The 21,382-nt window shown below is 40.0% G+C and overlaps 1 protein-coding gene and 1 long non-coding RNA gene across 9 annotated transcripts in view; one reads left to right on the top strand and one right to left on the bottom strand.

Annotated features, from left to right (window-relative positions):
- PLCG2 (phospholipase C gamma 2) overlaps positions 1-21,382 on the top strand; it is a 92,254-nt gene that overhangs the window by 61,424 nt on the left and 9,448 nt on the right. For 7 of the 8 annotated variants that reach the window (XM_043495266.1, XM_038367814.2, XM_038367818.2 and 4 more), the window contains 14 exons: positions 294-472; positions 1,219-1,419; positions 2,659-2,778; positions 4,161-4,341; positions 4,922-4,990; positions 5,993-6,102; positions 7,511-7,607; positions 9,300-9,366; positions 9,604-9,761; positions 12,825-12,927; positions 13,850-14,059; positions 15,665-15,810; positions 18,865-18,979; positions 20,724-20,891. In XM_043495266.1, the coding sequence (XP_043351201.1) occupies positions 294-472; positions 1,219-1,419; positions 2,659-2,778; positions 4,161-4,341; positions 4,922-4,990; positions 5,993-6,102; positions 7,511-7,607; positions 9,300-9,366; positions 9,604-9,761; positions 12,825-12,927; positions 13,850-14,059; positions 15,665-15,810; positions 18,865-18,979; positions 20,724-20,891 (1,924 nt within the window). The remainder of the gene's footprint in view (positions 1-293; positions 473-1,218; positions 1,420-2,658; positions 2,779-4,160; positions 4,342-4,921; positions 4,991-5,992; positions 6,103-7,510; positions 7,608-9,299; positions 9,367-9,603; positions 9,762-12,824; positions 12,928-13,849; positions 14,060-15,664; positions 15,811-18,864; positions 18,980-20,723; positions 20,892-21,382) is intronic. The other variant, XR_005288374.2, reaches the window with a different exon arrangement.
- Positions 9,759-12,589, bottom strand: LOC122456350. Its single transcript, XR_006275222.1, has 3 exons — positions 12,106-12,589; positions 10,849-11,884; positions 9,759-10,696 (listed from the first exon to the last, which is right to left on the bottom strand). It is a non-coding gene; the product is annotated as an uncharacterized LOC122456350 (long non-coding RNA).

The following is a 21,382-nucleotide window of genomic DNA, read 5'->3' on the forward strand; positions in this document are numbered from 1 at the left end:
CTGAGGAAAGGGGAATGTGAAAATCCTGACACAGAACTTTTTGAGGAATATTAAGAAAAGATGCACAACAGCCATAACCTCCCACAGCACATGCCTAATAGTTTGTTTTTCATTTGATAGCAAACCATACTTCAGATTTTAGACAAGTATTCCTTTTTTTTTAATGGTATTGAAAATTCAAGGAAGCTAGAAAATTGACCTACCATTGTAGAAGTCCTTTTAACCGAGACAGAACCCTTTACTGTCATGGTAAAATACAAGTTAAAAATGGAAACTCTTCTCTTGTGATCTAGGAGGTGGAACATACTGAGCTGCACTGCAGCGAGAAATGGTTCCATGGGAAAATGAAAGAGGGGAGAACAACTGCTGAGAGGCTGATACAGGAATATTGTGCTGAAATGGGTGGCAAGGATGGAACGTTCCTAGTTAGGGAAAGCGAAACTTTCCCTAATGATTACACCCTGTCATTCTGGTATGGTTGTGTTTTTTTTTTGTTTTGTTTTTTTTTTGGATACTGGTGTTGTTTGTTCTACTATATTGTGTAAGAATATATTTTTTAGAAAATATGATTTTACAGCTGCTATGGGAGGAAGTAGGAGTGGGGATTTAGTGCAGTTATGGAAAGATCACACTTCTTTAATTAAGGTGCAATGTTCCTAGGCATGATTGGGCTCCATTTGGGGTTATGCTCATTAATTGGAATAGATAATAGAGGTCTAATTGGTCTAATCTTCCACTCCTCTAAAGCTATAGGAGCATGAAGGGTTTGTTGCAATATTTCTTCAATATGTGGGCCAAAATTGGATTTCATTTTCGCTGGTGTAAATCATCGGTTTCCAAGCTGAGCAGATAGTTTCCCAAGTTCATTTCTGCTGGCAGAGTTTGATCTTGTTGATTAAAGAGGATGTCCCTGTAGGAGAAAAAATAAAAGATTTTGCCTAATTTTTCCCAGTCTGGAGTTATAAATAACAGTATATCAGATAGATCTACTGGTGAGAGGGCCTTCTGTGCTAATTCTACAGTGATGCATATTGCTTCATTTAAAACTCTGTAGGTTGAAAAGAACAACTCCCAACAATCTTATTATTAGTTAAAGAAACAACATGATTTGCTGTGACTTCATAAATTCACAAACTAGAATTAACCAGGAACAGGTTAATAACATCCTAAATGTCCGTCTTTATTAACTGTTATTTTTCTCCCTCTTCATTTTTTAAGGAGGTCAGGTAGGGTCCAGCATTGCCGTATCCGTTCTAATAGTGAAGGTGATACCATGAAATATTACCTGACCGACCACCTCACCTTTGATAGTATTTATGATCTCGTTCAACACTACAAGGAAGCCCATTTGCGTTGTGCTGAGTTTGAGCTGCGTCTGACTGATGCTGTGCCTAACCCCAAACCTCATGAAACTAAAGAGTATGTACAGATGAAGGGAAGTGCTCGGGTTGTGTTAAAGGTGCAAATTTTTGTTGTCATATATGGCCATGGATTTCATGCATTCAGGAACACTTCAGGAGCAGCTGCCACTGGAACAAACTTAATTGATTTCTAAGAACCTTGAAAGATTCAGCTTCTACTCTGGGCTTCATGGGGGGCTAATGGTAAAGCAGGTGCTCATTGTTAACTATACGCAGTTCAGAGAAACAATGGAAGCTGCAATTCACCCGGAGGGTACCAAGTCCTTCCTCTCCCTGCTCTTTCTTTGCTCAATAATTTAAAGAACTCAGGAAGTAGGGTTAGGTGTTGAGTTGTTGCCTGTGGTCTTGCAACGAATTTGGGGAATTCAGAAGTTACTGTTCATGCACCATGTGCACTTTTGGTCCATTGTTCAATCTACAGATCGAAAAAGAGAGATTATTTTGTGTTCAGAACTTATGTCCATGACTTTTGACAGTTTTCATGGTCTGGGCCCTAGTTCTGTACGGCCCTATACATCCTGAGATACCTTTTGAAGTCGGTGTGAGTTGAGGGTGCCTGCTGGGACTCAGCTGTTTTTGTTTTTACACCACTTCCTTAAGACCAGATTCTCTCTCCCAAGTCCTATTCAAGGTGAGTAACAATGGTAGAATCTGGCTCTTAATGAGCACCCAGGGGGAGATCCGCAACTACTGTAAATTGTTCTAGCTCCACTGAAATCAACGGAGCGAGAACATTTTACATCAGCTGTAGCTCTCCCCCTGGGTGCTCATTAAGAGCCAGATTCTACCATTGTTACTCCCCTTGAGTAGTACTTCTGAGAGACAGAATCTGGTCCTAAGGAAGTATCCAATGTCTGCTGTTTTTCCCTAGCCCATATCTGGACTCTTCCTTAAAATCTTCTATGTCAAAACTCTGGCTCCTGTCTGGCATTTGGTTATGAACAGATAAAGCAGCATCTGCCACTGTTCTATGGAGACAAGTTGATTTATGTTATATGACTATATGCAGACAAGGTGTTCTGATGTTTTCCTGATGGTTTTACCCAAAATAAGCTGATGTGTTATAGTATTTTGCTTTAAGATGCTGCCATATGTGCCATGATGAGGAAAATCTAATGTATAATTTATCTTGTAATGTCTTGGGCTATAATTCTAGTAACACCGCCAGTTATTCTTACTGAGTGATACTTTGAGAAGCTTTGTAATCGCTTGTCCATTTTCTTTCCCTCTACTGTAGCTGGTACTATCATAACCTGAGTCGAGGAGAAGCAGAAGACATGTTGATGCGAATTCCTCGAGATGGAGCGTTTCTGATTAGAAAGAGAGATGAGCCCAACTCATTTGCCATGACATTCAGGTAAGAAAAGACACGTGACTGCAACATATAGGGCCATTCATGCTCTCTGGTTTTGAACATTTTAAAATCTTCCTATTGTATCTTTTGCATGTATAAAATCTGAGTTTGTTCTTGCAGCTTAAGTAGTTAGTCACACAGTTTCTTGATGTGCACACATAAGTAAATGCATGGGCAAAATATATGTGCACGTATGGAGTGGATAATTTTGAGTATGGCTAAAAACTTGGCCCAGGATATCTAATACTGTAGTGTGTGTGTGTGTGTGTGTGTGTGTGTGTGTGTGTGTGTGCCTGCCTTTCTTGACTTCTGTGAAGCTGTATGCCAGTGCAGTTCTCTGTGCCGGACCAGCACTACAGATCCCAGGTCTCTGATCAGAGGAAACCTAGTTAAGTTGCATAATAATTTAAGGTTCATTCATTCAGCATCTGTTACATTATGCAGCTCACTAAAAATGAAAGTTGCCATTTGTCTGCTGTTAAGTATCCTTACTAATAGCAACTTCTTTTTTAACAGTTTCTCTTATTGAAACTGTGCGTTTATAAGAACTATAATGTACTCTATTGCAATTTTGAATCATATTAAGTTTCTTTAATCGTGTCTGTTAATGCAGTATAGAATATTGTCTTGGAGAGCAGATGCATGCTGTCTTTTATTTATGTACTTTACATTGAAGATTTTCAGACTTCTCAAGTCTGCCGTGAGCTCTAGTTTCATCTTTCTCCTATTGGGAAGACAGGGTATTAAAGTCCATTATGGATTCTATACAGTAGTGTCCTTATGAAAACAATTCATAGCAAGAAAAGTTTGTAGGTATGAAAATTTTGTAGGTATCTTCCATGTATAGAAAAGTGGTTGGGTGATTGATTACCAAAAATTCAAAAATTTTTCTCAAGTGGATAGGAATTTTTCCTTTAAAAGTAGATTGCAGTGGCTATCAGAAGCATTATGGAGATAAAGTAGCCACTGTTTCTGGGGAGACTGCTTCTTGTCACTTAATGGTAATTGACAGTGACAGGCTTCCAAAGAGAATCGTAGTCCAGATAAATCTTTTTTGGCTAGATGACTGGTGAAGCTGAGAGGAGTCTGGAGTGCGAGGGTTAGTGGGCAAACGAAAACAGGAAAAAAAGGAGAGTATTTCTAATGTTCCATATATTGGAGATGGGAAAGACAATAGAATCCGTTCTATTTGTGAATTGAATGGGGGGAACCTGAAATTAATTTGGATAAATGAGGCTTTGGAAAAGTGCAGAACTTTTTAATACATTTAACATGTATATTTAACATGTCAGTGGATAATGGTAACAGTTCATGTTAAGTGAGGTTTTACGGTGTTAGGACCCAATGACTTTTAAAGTATCACAGCATCTGTACTAATTCCACAGAGCTGAGGGGAAAGTGAAGCACTGCAGAATTCAACAAGAAGGCCGCCGCTTTTTGCTGGGCACCTCTGCCGATTTTGAAAGCTTAGTCGAACTGGTGACCTACTACAAAAAGCACAAGTTGTATAGGAAAATGAAACTGCGTTACCCTGTGACTGAGGAACTGCTAGAGCGCTACAGCACGGCAAGTGATTACCTTTGTAATGAAGTGATTCAGTGAAAGATAAACACCCTCCTCCTCCATAGTAGGAGGCGAAGGAGGATAAAATTCCAACCCCCCGCCCCCCCCCAGAGGAAAAAAAAAAAAGTAACCACGTACATCAAAGCAGCTTTTTGCAGCTTAGTTTTTTGTCTGTTAAAGAAAAGCTAAGAGACCTGCAGTGATTATGAACCAAAGCCATAGCACCACCTGCTAGTTTTTTCAGTTCCACATAATCTCACTCAGCCTCTCAAAATTCTTCACAAGCATTTAATGAATTAAATGATACTTCTTTTGAGGTGGTATGGTTATAATACTGGTTGATCAAAGATAGGCATAGGCAGGTTAAATGACTTTCCCAAGGCTACACGGTGAGCTAGTGATAGAAATGGTCCTCTAATAGAAGTTGGGACTCCCAGTTCTGGTCAGCCCCACAGTTTCTGAATTGCTGAAGTGATACTGTAGATACATGTGTACAACACATAAGGATCCCTCACTCTGTAGAACAGTCCCATTGTAGATTTAAAATATATTTCCTTAACTGTTTTTTCTTCTCCATTTTTAGGAGAAAGATATTAATGCGCTCTATGATGTCAAGATGTATGTGGAGCCTAACGAAATAACCCCATCAATGGTATGTTTACGTTCAAGTGGTTTTTCAAACTAAACCTTTCTGTAGTGCCTGAAAAGATGTCACAACATTTGTGTTGATTTTTCTGTTAATTTCAATCACACTTTTCAATATTTATATTTGGCTTGTGGGGGAAGGTAAAACTCAAGAGGGGTATAATTTTTCCCTACACATTTTCTATATGCAAAGCTAGTATCTACTCATTCAGACAAGAAATTGGGCAGCTGGCTTTTCAGTGTGAATAGGTGATTCTGATTTCACATGAATGCTTGTGTGGATGTGCCTGGAAATTTGAACTTACATATATGCACCGAGTAAAAATGATTACTTGTGCAGGGTTTTGCATGCCAATGAAGGTGGACAGTCTTGCACACTTCTTATACAGCATTAAACTTTTTTAAAATTTATTTTATTATGCATTTGTTTAACATTTAAAAACAAATGGCATGGTAAATACATACTTAGCTATAATTCTCGCAAAAGCCATCTTGGCTATAAATGCACATTCAGCTGTAATTCTTTCCCTTTGTGACTAATGATTGTGCATTACTGTGAAAGAATTCAGGTAGAAGTAACTTTCAAGATAAGGAAATTGCTTGTCCTGATAAAAACTTGGGTTTCCTAGAGGAAATTTATTTTGTAGTATTGTTGATGAGGTTTTGAAGGGGATGATGGGACTGATGCATACCCTGAAGAGAAAGAGAGACCGCATCCCAAGCCTGGAGGCTCAGATTGTATCTGGGTGTATGTAAGCAGGGATGATAGCTCACGGTTCTCTGTGTTGAATAACCATGCATCCACAAAAGTAGTACTCTTATGGCTGGTGTTTTGAAGAATACTGGTTAAACAGCGCCACTTCCTTACACCAGCATATGTCACTCTGGAACTTTAGAGTTAAGTTTACCCAGTCTAATAAAGAAAGATCTTTTTTCTTTTGAGATGGATTTATTGATCATTTTGTGACCTGTCCTTCTCTCTCACCCCTTTATTTTGTTTCTTTTAAAGCCTCAGAGAACAGTGAAAGCCATATATGACTATAAAGCTAAGAGAAGTGATGAACTGAGCTTCTGCAGAGGGGCCCTAATTCATAATGTCACAAAGGAGACAGGAGGCTGGTAAGGAGAGTGATTCCTTGTAGAAGAGTCGCCTCGGAGTGTATGTGATTGCAAAATGAATTCAGCTTTGTGCAGGGGTTCTTAAAATCGCTGCTTCTGACCCAGCCACTGTTCCTTATACATCCCAGAAGTTGATGAAGAAAGAAAATCCCCTTTTACTTTTCTCACCTTCCCACCTTGACACACGTTGTTCCTGCCTGGCTTTTTGACAAGAAGTACTGTAAAGTGTTTGGTAACAGTCAAAGAGCTTTTGAGAGGAGTGGATAGCAGTCTCTACTGCTGTGTGACATCCAGGTTTGAGTTCTAGCCAGTCCTTTGCTGTCTGGGATGGCAGGGGCAGGGGTCACTGTCTTTATCAGGAGGGAGTGACTTGCATCGCTTGGTAACTGCGTTGTGGACAAGCCAATAATGAGGTTGATGGGATCTTAAAGTAGTCCTGTCTGTCTCTCCTAGGTAGTGGCATTGCTAGCCCTCGAAGGAAATGGGTATCATTGCAGAGAAATGAGCAGGGGAAAAATCTTCCACTGGGAATAGTAAAACTTTTGCTATGAAGGAAATCAGTGCTGCTCTCTGGAACAGCTGGCAGTAGTGGTTCCAAGTATGGCATGGCTTGATTTTTTGCTGCTACCCACATTCTTTTGATGATCACCCTTTATTGCAGCCTCAGCGCTCCCTTCGTCGCTTTCTCCCACTCTCAGATCTGTACCTTCCCCCCCATACCAACAACCTGTGCTTGGTACAGCCTCCCTATCTCAGGGTGTCAGGCCTGCTCCCTTTCCCCATTCATATCCCTCCCAAAAACCCACTTCTTGCAGGTTTCAGAGTAGCAGCCGTGTTAGTCTGTATTCGCAAAAAGAAAAGGAGTACTTGTGGCACCTTAGAGACTAACAAATTTATTTGAGCATAAGCTTTCGTGAGCTACAGCTCACTTCATCGGATGCATTTGGTGGCAGGAGACCCTTCAAGGGCTAACCCTGGGTCAGTGCAGCATCCCTCTCCGTGTTTTGCACAACACCCCTTGAAAACCAAAATGGATTTAGGTTATCTCCTCCTCTGAGTATCTGCCCACAAGTTTTCATTCTTACCTGGCTTATAAATTGATTGGAATGCTTAGGACTCTAATGTCCTCTAGTTGTTTCACAAAGCAATCAACCACATAATAGTGTTTAGTGCTGGAGGGGAAGCTCCTTAAGTCATTAACTGCAGTTTGCAATAGCTGCAATCCCTTTGAAATCACCTACTACAGTTAATGATCTCTTCGTTAGAGCTGTTAGCTGCTTCATCGCTTTTTTTTGGCAATAGCCAACTAGCAAGCTGGTCTTGGGTATTAATGACCAATTTCTTGAAGATTATTGCTTAATTAATTGTCTGTGTTTGAAGGTCTTCAGTTGTCTCTCTTTAATTTCAGGTGGAAAGGAGACTATGGAGAAAAAGTCCAACGCTATTTTCCATCGAATTACGTTGAAGACGTGTCAACTGATAACTTAGCAGACTTTGAAAACCAGGTGAGGAGTTCAGGGTTTGGTTCATGTCTTCCATTAGCACGATGCTTCCCTCTGCACACTGAGTTGGTTTCTCTCATTCATAGGATTATACCTATATGTTGTGCATGATGCAGCCTTAGCATAAAGTAGAAAAGTACACAGTGTTTGCCGTCCTTGGGGCCGTGCAGACATAATTGTCTTCTGTCCTTGATGCCACTAGTTGTGTTTGGCAGGTTATTCATTATGGAACTGCATTTGAGGAGAGGTTTTGACGGGGTGTGTTATAAGCAATTCCCTGCAGGCTAAAGATTAGCATACAGTAACTCCTCACTTAACAGTCTAGTTATGTTCTTGAAAAATGCGACTTTAAGAGAAACGATGTTAAGCGAATCCAATTTCCCCATAAGAATTAATATAAATCGGGGGGGGGGGGGGGTTAGGTTCCAGGGAAATTTTTTTCACCAGACAAAAGACATTGTATACATATACAGTATAAGTTTTAAATAAACAATTTAATACTGTACTCGGCAATGATGATTGTGAAGCTTGGTTGAGGTGGTGGAGTCAGAGGGTGAAAGAGGATGGATTGTCCGGCTGCTCCTCTTGCTATTCTTTCCACTGTGTTGGGCTGCTCAACCCTGCCAGCTCTGCCCCAGGCCCACCTCCACTCCACCCCCCCGCCTCTTCTTGCCCCTGCTCCACTGCCCTCCCCCGAGCATGCCGTGTCCTTGCTCCTTTCACTCCCCCTCCCCCTCCCCCAGCATCCTGAATGCCACAAAACAGCTGATCTTGGAGTTGCTGATCCATGGTGCTGCCGGTGGGTGGGAGGTGCTGGGTGTGGGTGTGAAAGGAAGCTGATGGGGGGGCTGCCGGTTCACCCTGGTTCCAAGCCCCCATGGCCAAACAACGTTATAAGTAAACATTGTGCTACTTTAAATAAGTATGTTCTCTAATAGATCAACGACGTAACAACAAAACAACGTTAACCAGGACAACGTTAAGTAAGGAGTTTCTGTACATGGTCAGATTTTCAGATAGATGTATGGAACAACATATGCACTTAATTTGCCAACATAGTTACTGCAATGGTTTTTGCAAATGAGAAAACGGGGTGCACAAATGTATCTAATTAGCTGTTTTCACACCCTGTTACCCAGTAGGTAACTGAGCCAATTGTGCCAGCCAAAAGCATGTGAAAATGTGTTCCAGAGTCTTTGACAAAGAGCAATTTAATCTAACAAAGGAAAGCAAAAGTCTGAGTAGGCAGTTATTAAATTGCACAAATCTTTTTGTTTTTTTAAAATAAAATGTTCGATGAACCCTCAGATCAGTGATGCCTTGGGTGTGTGGGGAAATTTATATGAACTCTTTGGCCTTTCTGGTATTGTAAAGGAAAGCTTTAAAAATGAGTAATTTTGCCAGGACAGTGGCTTTGTAATGTAATAGTCAAAATACAGTGAACCGGTTGAATTGAACACTCACAGATGAACCAGGGTTATTTCCAGCCTCACTAGTCATTTTTCATTCATAATGAGAGATCCTCTCACTAAAAATGAACTTTTTAAACAGAGCCCTTGACAGTTTCTCCATGATACTGTGGGCAGTTATAGGCGGTTAACTTTGTGTTTTAATTTTTGTTTTGCATCCTGTGACTGCTGATTTAAAAAGGGGAAAGATTAAGAGAATCAAATTAAACCCATTGTTTCTTCACAGATTATTGAGGACAACCCCTTAGGATCTCTGTGTCGTGGCATACTGGTCCTCAATACATACAAAGTCGGTACGTAGCCTCTGAAGCTTGTAGTGGGATTCCTAGGTTTTCCTCCTTTATTTGGGCTGTTTCCCCTAGAGAAGGAAAGATGATGCTATCTATTCAGCCTGACAAGAGATTTTATCATAGTGGAAATCCTGTATGGTTGGCTGCTGCATTGAACTAGCCACTCATACAGCATGCAGTTGAGACTAAAAGAGTTGATGCATTTTTGTATGTCTCTGTTGTTACTGTGCTGTCCAATAGAGAAAATGTTGCAAGGGAAGTATGGCAAGACTTATGTTTTCATACTGGAACCCAAGAATCCAAAAGACCCTCCTGTTGAATTTGCAACAGATACGGTGGAAGAGCTGTTTGAATGGTTCCAAGGCATCAGGGAAATCACACAGAAAACTGCAGAAGAGGTACAAGTAGAAAAGAAAATTTTTGTTTTATTTTGCAATGGATAGTTATAAAATTAGGAAATAATGAGTCTTGGGCCATTTGAGAACCACTTAAGCTCCCCAAACCTCACTAAAGCCTGAACCCCTGAAGCCTCTTGCATATTTATTTTACAGGACTTGGTTCTGCAGTTTGACTTCAGTGTGACTATTTACATACTTAAAGTAAAACGCCTCGCTAATCTGGGTCTTGTTTTCTAAATTTTCAGGCACTTTAGGACAGTTAGCAGAACGTCAGCCATCAAAGAGAATTTTAACGTTTTCAGCAGAGTTCTCCCTCAAGTTGATGAATTGAGTGCTTTATGCCTTGTGTTGTTGCCTGCATCTATGCAAAGTAAATAGGATATACTAAAAAATGATAATGGTAGTGTTTTACGTCCACTTTGCTCAGGTGTAAGTTATGGCATGCCTCGTGCAAGGCAGTGGAGAACCAAGCTTGAAAAGTATTATAGTAAATCCCCGATTGTATGTGCTATCTGAGCTCCTTGTGCCTAAACTCCTTTTCATAATCTTGCTTCCTACCTCTGCAGTCTAGTGTATGCATTTGTAAAACACTTTCCTACTTGTGCCAATAACTTTATTATATACGGCTAGTAATAATCTGCAGTTTGGAATTCCTCACTTTATCTTCACCTGGGTGTTTTCCAGATCTCTGAAGATTTTTCCCCACTTCAGCTTCTCAACTCAGGGCTTTATCCACTTTGTCATCCCTGTTTTATATCTGCACTAACAGTGTCCTAGGAATGGTCTATTCTTGTTGGTATTCATTCCTAAGCTATCCTTAGAAGCGTACTTTTAAGAACAAGTTTACAGCACCTGGAAATGCTCCTTTGCTTGTGAAAACATTGCTTTTAAGTGAAAGCTGTACGTCTATTAGGATGTTGCACTGCGGTGGGTCACTGTGTATTACAAAAAGAAAAGGAGTATGCATCCGATGAAGTGAGCTGTAGCTCACGAAAGCTTATGCTCAAATGAATGTTAGTCTCTAAGGTGCTACAAGTACTCCTTTTCTTTTTGCGAATACAGACTAATACGGCTGCTACTCTGAAACCTGTGTATTACAAAAAGGTAATAGCTTATGTCTGCACTTCTCCAAGGCTATGTCAGTTCATAATACTAAATTCCTCTTTGCTTTTCTTAGACCTCAGCACACAGTCTCTGGTCTGGTGACTGCTTCTGGAAAAACGTCTCTCTGCAGCTCCTGTTTTCCTCCCTCCTCCTGCTGTTGTGAGAATTTCTTTTGGAAATTTCCTATTTCCTACTGCTTTGTAGCCTTTTGTACTGAAACTAGTAACTATTCAGTATGTGACTCCATTTATGCTTCCTATCCTGCAATCACTTCTTGAATCTTTTTTGTAATTTTGATCACCTCCTGCCAAATTCTACCTTCACTTGATGCAGGGCTCTCATTGACTTCAGTGGCTTCTAATCTGCACCAGGAATGGCCATGAATAGCTGCTGCCTGCCAAAGTGAGGAGTAGCCTGGTTCCCCAACTCCCATTTGAATGGGTTGCAGGTATCCTCATTCAGCTCCCACAACACCAAGATTTAAACCATCTAGTATTGCAGTAGATTATGGACTTTTCCATAATGATGCCTGTTTGACCGTAAATTATTTTTTCATACCTGGAAACGCTGGCTTGCTTTGCAAAAAGTGAACTGCTGGAGCAGTGCGCTTTGCATTTGGAGACAGCTGGAATTCAGTCTTGGAGGCACAAGAGATACTTAATCCTGATCGAGATCATAAATAAATGGAAAGAAACTTCATTATGCTTTGCATTTTTTTTGTCTGTGCATTTATATGAGGTGTTGACTCAAGAATTTAGCTAGATTTATATGGATGTACATAAAAACAGTAATTTAGCTGCCAAGCTTCTTTATATGATTCCGATTCAGGAAAGTGCTTAGGCCTAGATTTTTAAAGGTATTGAGGCGGTTGCTGCACTCAACTTTGCAAAGTCTAAGTCTCATTTTGAAAATTAATTTAGATACTTAGAACCTAAGTGTCTAAATCCCTTTTGAAAACGAGACTTAAACTGCTAAACCCTTTAGGTATTGCAACACTGAGTGCAGCAACACTTAAATGCCTTTAAAAATCTGCAAAAAGAAAAGGAGTACTTGTGGCACCTTAGAGGCTAACAAATTTATTTGAGCATAAGCTTTCGTGAGCTACAGCTCACTTCATCGGATGAAGTGAGCTGTAGCTCACGAAAGCTTATGCTCAAATAAATTTGTTAGTCTCTAAGGTGCCACAAGTACTCCTTTTTCTTTTTGCAAATACAGACTAACACGGCTGCTACTCTGAAACCTTTAAAAATCTGGTCCTTAAGCACATGCTTAACTGCTTTCTTGAATTGGGATAAAATGTATGTAGGACCTCTGGTTTTAGGTTTTAACCAATAAAGACCACCTCCTTCCATTAAAAAAATGAAATAGGTGTTTTTAGCCAGTAAACACTGGATAAACACTGTAAATGGTTATTTGCCTCTAAGGGCCTGTCCCAACAGAGCAGTAATGTGTACTACATGAGTGTAATTCCTAAAGCACATTAGCATGTTGTACATTAATTGGTCCATGTAGACTCTGCTGGTGTACACTAAAGGCTCCCTAGTGTGCTTTTATATAGTGCTGTTTCAAACAGCACTATGTTAAAGTGCCTTAGGGAACATTACAAGGAAATTACTTGTTACAGTATATACTACTGTAATGAGTAGTGGATATAACATAATATCCATTACTCATTACAGTATACAAGCGAGAAACCCGAAAACCCCGAGTTATTGGAAACCTACATAAAACTAAAAAATTGTTTAAAAATGAATGCTCAAAATTATATTAATAAATCCTGAAAAACAGAAGCCCTAAATATATGTCACATCCAAGCATGTTTATGAAGTGTTAAATATGAAATTGGGGAGCTGGGAATATTTTAACATAATCATCCTTTCTTTAGAATATGTCCTAGTTTATTGTGCCATCATGTTTTACATATGTGCAATCTAAAAATTTTTTTTTAATCTTAAACAGGAGAATTGGAGGAAGTACTGGGAAAAGAATCAATTAATTGCCATTGAATTATCTGACTTAGTAATCTACTGCAAACCTACAAGCAAATCCAAGGACAGTTTAGGTGATTTATTTTTAATAATAAATTTTGCCTTGCCTGCTTGCATGCTAATCCTGTTCAAAGAAACTTTATTTGAAATTTTAGAATTGAAAATAAAATACCTCCTTTCTGCCCTGGGAGAGCTCATGCAGCAGGATTTTCAGTGGCAAATTGGAATTGTATATTGGAGAGATCTTTATAGTATTCAAATGATAAAGTGTCAGGTAAAATCTAGTGAGTTATTAGAATTGTTTTGAGTGTACATCTCAACCTGTCGAGGCTCAAGTCTGGGACAAAATGTGGAACAAACTCAACCTAAAATAGACTTGCTCTACATTATGTATTATTTTGCTGTAACGGTCTGATTGTCACTTGCAATAAGACCCCTTGAAGCTACTGGAGTGACATGAAGATGTCTTAATGTAAATGAGAACGTGGGGCAATATCAGTAAAAATTTCTGGATTGACACTGAAATTGATTACTTGCTGGCTTTTTGCCATTGCAACCAGATCCATGGAATACCCAACAAATATCCCCTTCCTGCTTAAGATTTTTTGTGAATGCTTGCAGTAAGCCATAAATGTAGATTTGAGGTGGTGGTAACCATGACTTGCCCTCCATTCCTCCACTTACATACAGGAAAGGATGTCTTATTTAAATATGTGCTGCAGTGCTCAAAGGAGCATTATTAGCAGTGACAGGATGAGAACAACACTGTAGCCTTCATCCAGTCCCACCACAATGAGCAGTTAGAGAACTTGTCAGGAAGACAGGTTATTTTAATTTTCAGACTTGATGTTCAACCATCTTTCGGTGTGTGCATTAACAAGAAGTCAATTATTGTGTTAAAGGATGAGGTAAAGCAAGGCTCCAGTGGAAATGGAGAATAAATGGTGGTTTCTTTCTCCTTTTTGTGCCTTTTTCTCCTCCCCTCCTCCTGTGTAGAAAATCCTGATTTCAGAGAAGTCCGTTCTTTTGTGGAAAACAAGGCTGAAAGTGTTGTCAGGCAGAAGCCTGGTGAGCTGTTGAAATACAACCAAAAGGGACTGACACGGGTCTATCCTAAAGGACAGAGGGTTGACTCATCTAACTATGACCCATTTCGCCTCTGGTTTTGTGGCGCCCAGATGGTGTCTCTTAATTTCCAGACGCCAGGTAACATCCTCATAAAGAGGAGCTTTAATTGTTTTTCATTCTTTCAATTGACTATTAACAAGTTCCACCTCTAGTTTCTCCACCACCCTGGACATTGTGGTTGATATCTTACTAAAGAACGAAGATAGATGGAAGAAGGCATGCGAGTGCTTGAGAGGATTGAAACTATGAGTTGTTTGCTTGTGACTCTGTGGCTACTAGGGCAGATCCCAGAAAATGTATCATCTCCATACACCCTGCAGAATTCATTTGTGAGACCTGATCCAACTCCTTTGAAATAGTGGAGTCTTTCTCTTAACTTTAATGGGGTTGGACTGGCATGTACGACCACAACAAGTGTAAATCAGCATAGCTCCACTGATTTCGATAGTGACACCGATTAACAGCATCTGAGGATTAGGCCCTCTTACTTCCGTAGGCGCCGACTTCTACTTGTGCTGGTGGGTGCTCGACCCTCCTTCTGCCCCTGGCCCAGGCCCACCCCCCCACCTCTGCCCTGCCCTCTCCCTGCCCCTATTCCAACTCCTGCCCAAAATCCCCGCCCCAGCCCCGCCTCTTCCCCGCCTCCTCCCCTGAGCGCACCACGTACCCGCTCCTCCCCCACCCTCCCGGAGCTTACTACACCACCAAACAGCTGTTTGGCAGCAGCAAACACTGAGAGGTAGGCAGAGGAGCGGGGACGCGGTGCGTTCAGTGGAGGAGCTGGTGAGGGGTAGGGTGGGGAGGGGAGCTTGGCTGCCGGTGGGTGCAGAGCAGCTACTAATTTTTCCCCATGGAAATTTTTCCCTAGCTCTGGAGCACCCACGGAGTCGACGCCTATGCTTACTTCACATTGTACTGTGTTGTGTTAACTGAGTAATTCAATTTAATGATCAAGAGATACTAGAAGAAGGTTGGAGAAACTTTGGTGTCAGAATACGCAGTGCCATTAAAATTGATACATTTCATAAAATTGTGTCAGGTGCACAAGAATTTCATTTCCTGTTTTAACATTTTTGGATATGAATTGTATAGATTTTTTTTCATTTTGAGATCACTTTCATTTTGTTTCTTAATTTTGTATGATCATAAAACTATTTTTAAAAAGTCAGAATCTAAACGAAACATTTCAATTTTGTCAAAATGAAATGTTTTGATTGACCTGGAAAAAAATTCCAGAATTTTCTTTCATGGGGAATTTTGAAATGTTCCATTTTTGTTCCTTTCAAAACCTCAAAATGTTTTCTGAAAGTAGCTTCTTCCCTCTGCACAGCTCTAGCGATATCAGCTTGTATTTGTTACTATATTGACATTTTGACCAGTTCACTGGCAAGGGAAAATGTGTTTGAATTGGAAATTCACAACATTTCTGGTCTGACAGAATTTTCTCTTGTCTTTTGATATGAAGTTCAGTGTGAATGCAAGTCTCTCTTTCAGATTTCTAATCAGTGGACCAATGACAATCTGTTCTAATTACTGAAGTGAAACATTAGTTATCACCTAGTCTGTGAAAGTGGCAACCAGTGGGAATGGCACTAAGGAGCCATCAAACGGATACTTTGTCATCCTTTTGGATTTAATAAAATGGGGAACTCTACTGTCATGGCTATTTCATTCTCTCCCTAGATAAATACATGCAAATAAACCATGCCTTGTTTTCACTTAATGGACGGACTGGATACATTCTGCAGCCAGAAAGCATGCGAAATGAGGACTATGACCCAATGCCAAGTGAATCAAAGAGAAAACTGCAGATGCTTTTGACAGTTAGGGTAAATATTTTCTTTTGTAAATATATTCTTACAAGTAGTAAAGGTCTATATGACTCACTACAAATAAAACTATTATATTTTCAGAGCAAGAGCTGTGACAATTGCCAAAACATACTTTATTTAAATGTCAGTGTTTTAGGAATAAAACTAACTCTGTTACTTCCCTGAAATGAAATAAGTTTCTCTCTGTCACTTCAATGAATATAGAATATAGAACAGAAAAAAATGGAATGCAAATGGTGACTGTTCAAAATCAAATCAAATCAACTTGCATTGAACTCCACCTTAGTTCTCATTAGAAAGATCTGATTAGAGACTGGTTAGCAACAGAGTTATTAGTTCAGCAGGTTTCCAATTTGACAGAAATAGGTTTTTATAATGAAAAAAAGAAACTAAGTCAGAAAAAAAGTTAGCTTTAACACGATAGGGGAAAATGCAGCTATTTTGGTACACTTCATCCTTTCAGACTCTCATTTTTCATTAAGAAAAAGAGTTTATTATTTGAAAATTACACTACAGTGGGTCCTGGCACCACCTGTAAATTGAACTTGTTTGTGTTCTCAGCTGCTATTCAGTAAGAGAGACATTTTCCAAAATAGCATATATTTTATGAGAAATGATGGTAAGGAACAAACACACTGTAACCACTTCTCACTGCAGTTTGGATGCAGACACAGGCTATAAAAGTAAAGCAAAAGAACAAGTGCTTTTTAAAAAATGTAAGAAGTGCTAAAAGAGTACAGAACCTCATTATTATCTCATAGTCTTGAGAGTGGAACTGTGGCATTTGAAGTGAGGCATCTTCTGTACGTTCTGTGAAAGTGTGGTATACAGAGATGGATTTTCAGACACAGTTCTCCATTTTTGCAGACACATTTTTGTACCCATACTTATTTATGCTCATGATTTAGGTCACTTAAATGTTTGTCGAGTGCATTCATTGACATGCATTTACAAATGCATTCATTGACCAGCATGTGGAAGTGACCAGAACTGTGGTCACAAATAATTGCTTGTGCCAGATTACACCTGCAATTATTTGTGCTTGCAAGAATGGAGGTCCACTTAAAATTGGATTGAAAATTTGATTCAGACTCTTAAACGCATATGAGCAAGAGAGAAAGAAAGATAAGAAAGAAAGAGAAAGGAGTTGTGTGTATCTATATATTGCATCCAAAAAAAAATCTACCTTGAAAGATGTTCAGATTGCAAAGATAAGCACACAAAAATCAGGAAATGCCAGAATTATGTTTGCCTGTGCAACTCTGATTCAGCCCCCTTGTGTATACATTGTGGTACAGTCTATAATTATATAGTCATATACTATTTTTTCCGCAGAATCTCACCTCATTCGGTGAATGGGTAGTTATTCAGTATTCATTTTTCCCTCCTCTTTCAGTATGTGGGCCCAGGTCTTATTACCACATACCCTACAAACCCTATACTGAATACAGAATTAATTTCTTTGAGTGTTTCTGAGGTGCTCTCACCATAGTATCTGAGTGCTCCACAAAGATAAATGAATGAATCTGCTCAACTCCCCTGTGAAATTAGGCAGGGGAACTGAGGCACAGAGAGATTAAGGCCAGAACTGTCAAAAGGGTCCAGTGAATTGGGTTTCAGTCTTGGGACACCTGGGGCCTGATTTTTCAGAATATATAGAATTTTTATAGCACTTCATATTCCCAGAGCACAGCTCCACCCAAATTCAGTTGCAGTCATGAGCACTCAGCATTTATGCAAATCAAACCCCAAGAGTCTCGTGTTGAGCATGCAGAAAATGAACACCCGATTAGTGGCCAACTGTGATTGTATTTGATATACTTAGCATCGCGTAGGCACTCAGCAGCACAGACAGGTATAGAATCCAATTACCTAGGGTGACACTGAATTTCCTTAACCATGAAGCCATCCTTTCTCTTCCTGCAATCGCCCCCTCATTTCTTCTAATGACTGTAATAAATGAGGTAGGAGAGCTACTGACAGCCACCTCCTTTGCTACAAAACCCTGATTCATTCCCAGAACATTGTCTACCCTCTACATTCCCTTTCCTCTTATCCATTTTTCACTCCTCTGCATCTGAGTTGGGTACCTTCTTCCTTCTATAACATGATGCCTGCAGGGAAGTATTGAGAGCACAGGACGTACAGCCTCCCTGCTCTCAGTTTCTGTGTCTGTTGCCACAGTGGCCCCTTAGCAGCTGGAAAGAGCAATTGCAAGCAATGTCCTTCTCAGCCTCCCTGCAACCCTTCACTCACTCTGTAGGGAAGGCACATGCACAGTCTAGTTGGCACATAAGAGCTGTGAGGGGATGGAGCATGCCCAATACAGACAGAATCACTGGAGAATTTAGCTGCTAAATTCTAATAAGTCTGTTCTGATCATATGATTTTTTTTTGGAGGCTTATAACTTGACCATATTTGCATGTATCTTCACAAGGATGTCAATGGGCACCTCCCTGACAGCAGGGAAGCCCCTTGCCAAATTTCAAGTCTCTGCTCCAGAGTGTGGAGGTGCCAGAGCTTCTTAATGAAATGGTTATAAGAGGTTTTTCCCCTCTTTCCCTGCCGCCCCCCGCCACACACAAACCAAATGTCCTATTTTTCTCTAATCTCATTTCGGAAATGGCTGAATCATTTTAGCTGAAAATTAAAAATAAATACACAAACTACTCCTTTCCATCACCCTGAGGCAGATACTCAGCATGGAAAATTTTAGCTTGAATAGTTTAAGTTTGGAGTTACGCAAAGTTATAAGCAACTGAAAACAGGATTTTACATTGGAAAGTGTAGGGCAATCTTAACTATAAGTGTTGTTACCTGTGCCAGTGATACTTGTATGTGTTTGTAAATATATATATTTCTACACACATCCATCCATCCATCCAGGAGAGAAAGTGCATATATGTGTGCTCTCTTGAGGACTATTTGATAAGAAAAATAGTTGCCTTTTTCAGTGGCACTGTTTAATAGTTCTGTAGACCACTAGCAGTGGTAAATTGAAGTGCCAAGTTTTTTTTCAAATATTGGTATAACCTGTTGTCCGTTTATAGGTTTTAGGTGCTCGCCATCTGCCTAAACCCGGCAGAAGCATTGCCTGTCCATTTGTAGAGGTGGAGATTTGTGGGGCCAAATGTGATAATAGCAAGTTCAAGACAACAGTTGTGAGTGAGTATCTGCACAACTTTCTGGGTGGGAGCGGAGTTATATTTGCAGTGCACTAAATAAAATTGGTAGAGGACATCCATCATGCATGCTATCTATAATTAAGGTTAAAATTTTGTCATGGTTATTTTTAGTAAAAGTCACGGACAGGCTGTGGGTAATAAACAAAAATTAACAGAAGCTTGCGACTTGTCCGACTTCTATTAAAAATAATGGGTAGAGGGGTTGACAGGTGGACGATTGAGCGGGAGGGAGGGCGGGAGCCCTGCTGTGGGGTGGGGTGTTGTGTCCAGCACCTGTTGCATGCGGTGCCTCGGAGCTGCGGGGTCTCCCCACAACCCCAGGGCTGAAGTGGAAAATGTCACGGAGGTCTCTGAAAGTCACAGAATTTGTGACTTCCATGAAATAATCTTTTCCTTATCTGTAATTTACAAATATCATATACCAGAAGGATAAGGTGACTTTATTGCTCTTAACTGATGATTCATGTATTAGTACTCTAGTGCTTGCCTCAGAACCAATTAATTTTCCAACCTTCACTATGTGTCAAATCCAGGCAGAGAAACATGCAAGTGTTAAACTGTGTTAGGTTCATAATAAGGTGCATTTCTGTTAAGTTTCTGGCTATGTGTAATTTCCATATTTTTAAATTGCTTGGCAAGTTGAAAGTGTCTCTGAAGATGCTAGATGCAGTGTAGCTTGAAAGCTTGTCTCTTTCACCAACAGAAGTTGGTCCAATAAAAGATATTACCTCACCCAGCTTGTTTTTCTGAAGATGCTAGTCAGTTTCTGAAGGTGCACTCCAAACAGAAAGATTCTAAGTCCTGAGGCTATTATATTTAGGTTTGAGTTCAAAGATTAGATCATTTCTTTGGCAATATCTTGGACAAGAAGGGTGGTAATACAGCAGTGGAGCATGCAAAGTATTATCGTCTTGATCCAGAGCTCAATAAAGTCAAGGAAATACCCCCATTGGTCTCATGGAGCTGTGTGTGCAAATGAGGTTCATTTACTAAATGTATCTGTGTGGGCCAGAGTTGCACTAAAAGCCAAACAGGGGTAAGGATTTTAAATGTGAGGGTCCTACTCCACGGTTTTTCTTACTTTAAGCCATGTGATTAACTGTCTATTTTAGTGCCTGATTTTGGCATTTCTAGATGCACTGCTGTTTCTCTGTGACAGATGAGGCCATGCAAAATTCTGGGAATGGAATGAGTGCAGAATGTTCAGTAGAGAGCTGCACCAGTAGGGGAAACCCGCAGTGTTCCCCAGAGAAGAGTATTTTGACCTTTTTATTTTGTATTGGTGATCAACCTTCAGAGCCAGGTTTTCAGTCTCCAGCACACATGCAGATGACCCCACAAAACTCCACCAATGAGTATGCAAACTGGATAGGTGCATATCTTCTACTTAGTATGTTTCATGCTAGTGTCTGTTTTTAAGCTCAGACCTGGGGCTTGTTTTTCATTAATGCATGGGAAGCAATTCACCTTTTAAAAAAGATGTCCAGGGAGGTTTGTTTATATAAATATATTAAATATGAAGAAATGTATTTAAATTAGATTTTTTTAAAATAGATTTTTTCCTCCCCTAAGAACTTCTTGAGTGGGCATACAAAAACAGCTGGGATAAGTAATATCAGACTTCATATATAATTCCAGCATCTGCCCTTGGATATACACTTGTATGTGCATAAAGGGAAGTGATTTGCATCATACCACAAAAAAAAAATTTCTTTTTGTTCCAGACGACAATGGCCTTAACCCAGTTTGGGTACCCTGTCCAGAGCAAGTGAAGTTTGAAATTTATGATCCTAACTTAGCGTTTCTGCGCTTCGTTGTTTATGAGGAGGATATGTTCAGTGACCCCAACTTCTTAGCACATGCCACTTTTCCCATCAAAGGAATCAAATCAGGTAAAGATCAATAGGGTATCATAAAGTGTTAAGCAAGAAACATGGTCTTTAGAACTGCTAGTATTGCACATTTGCTCTCAAAACTTAGGTAGTAAACTAAGGCTCATCCAGCTGAAACACACCTTGGGAGATAGCTACTCTAAACTGAAAGTACCACACCCTCGCTCTGAACAAGGATGCCCTGCGTGTTGGAAATAATCTTTTAAATGAATCGCCCACCACCAAATTGTTTTTCATTCTTTCTGCAAGAGGAAAGAGTTGCATAGAACAAGTTGTATCAGCAACGAGAAAGTGGGTATGGAATTACTTACTACTGCAGTATGATCAGTTTCACAGTGGGAAATAAAGGCAGCTCCTGCATTCTTGGTCCCACTAGTTTGAGACTGATGGATTTAAATCCAACCCTCTGGATTAGGAGAGAGCAAATGCCAAAAATGGATCGATGTTCTCCACCCTGCTCAACACCCAGTTATAGGTTTATTCTGGAGAGA

The sequence above is a fragment of the Dermochelys coriacea genome, chromosome 12 (genome assembly GCF_009764565.3).
Source record: "Dermochelys coriacea isolate rDerCor1 chromosome 12, rDerCor1.pri.v4, whole genome shotgun sequence".
Lineage (NCBI taxonomy): Eukaryota > Metazoa > Chordata > Testudines > Dermochelyidae > Dermochelys > Dermochelys coriacea.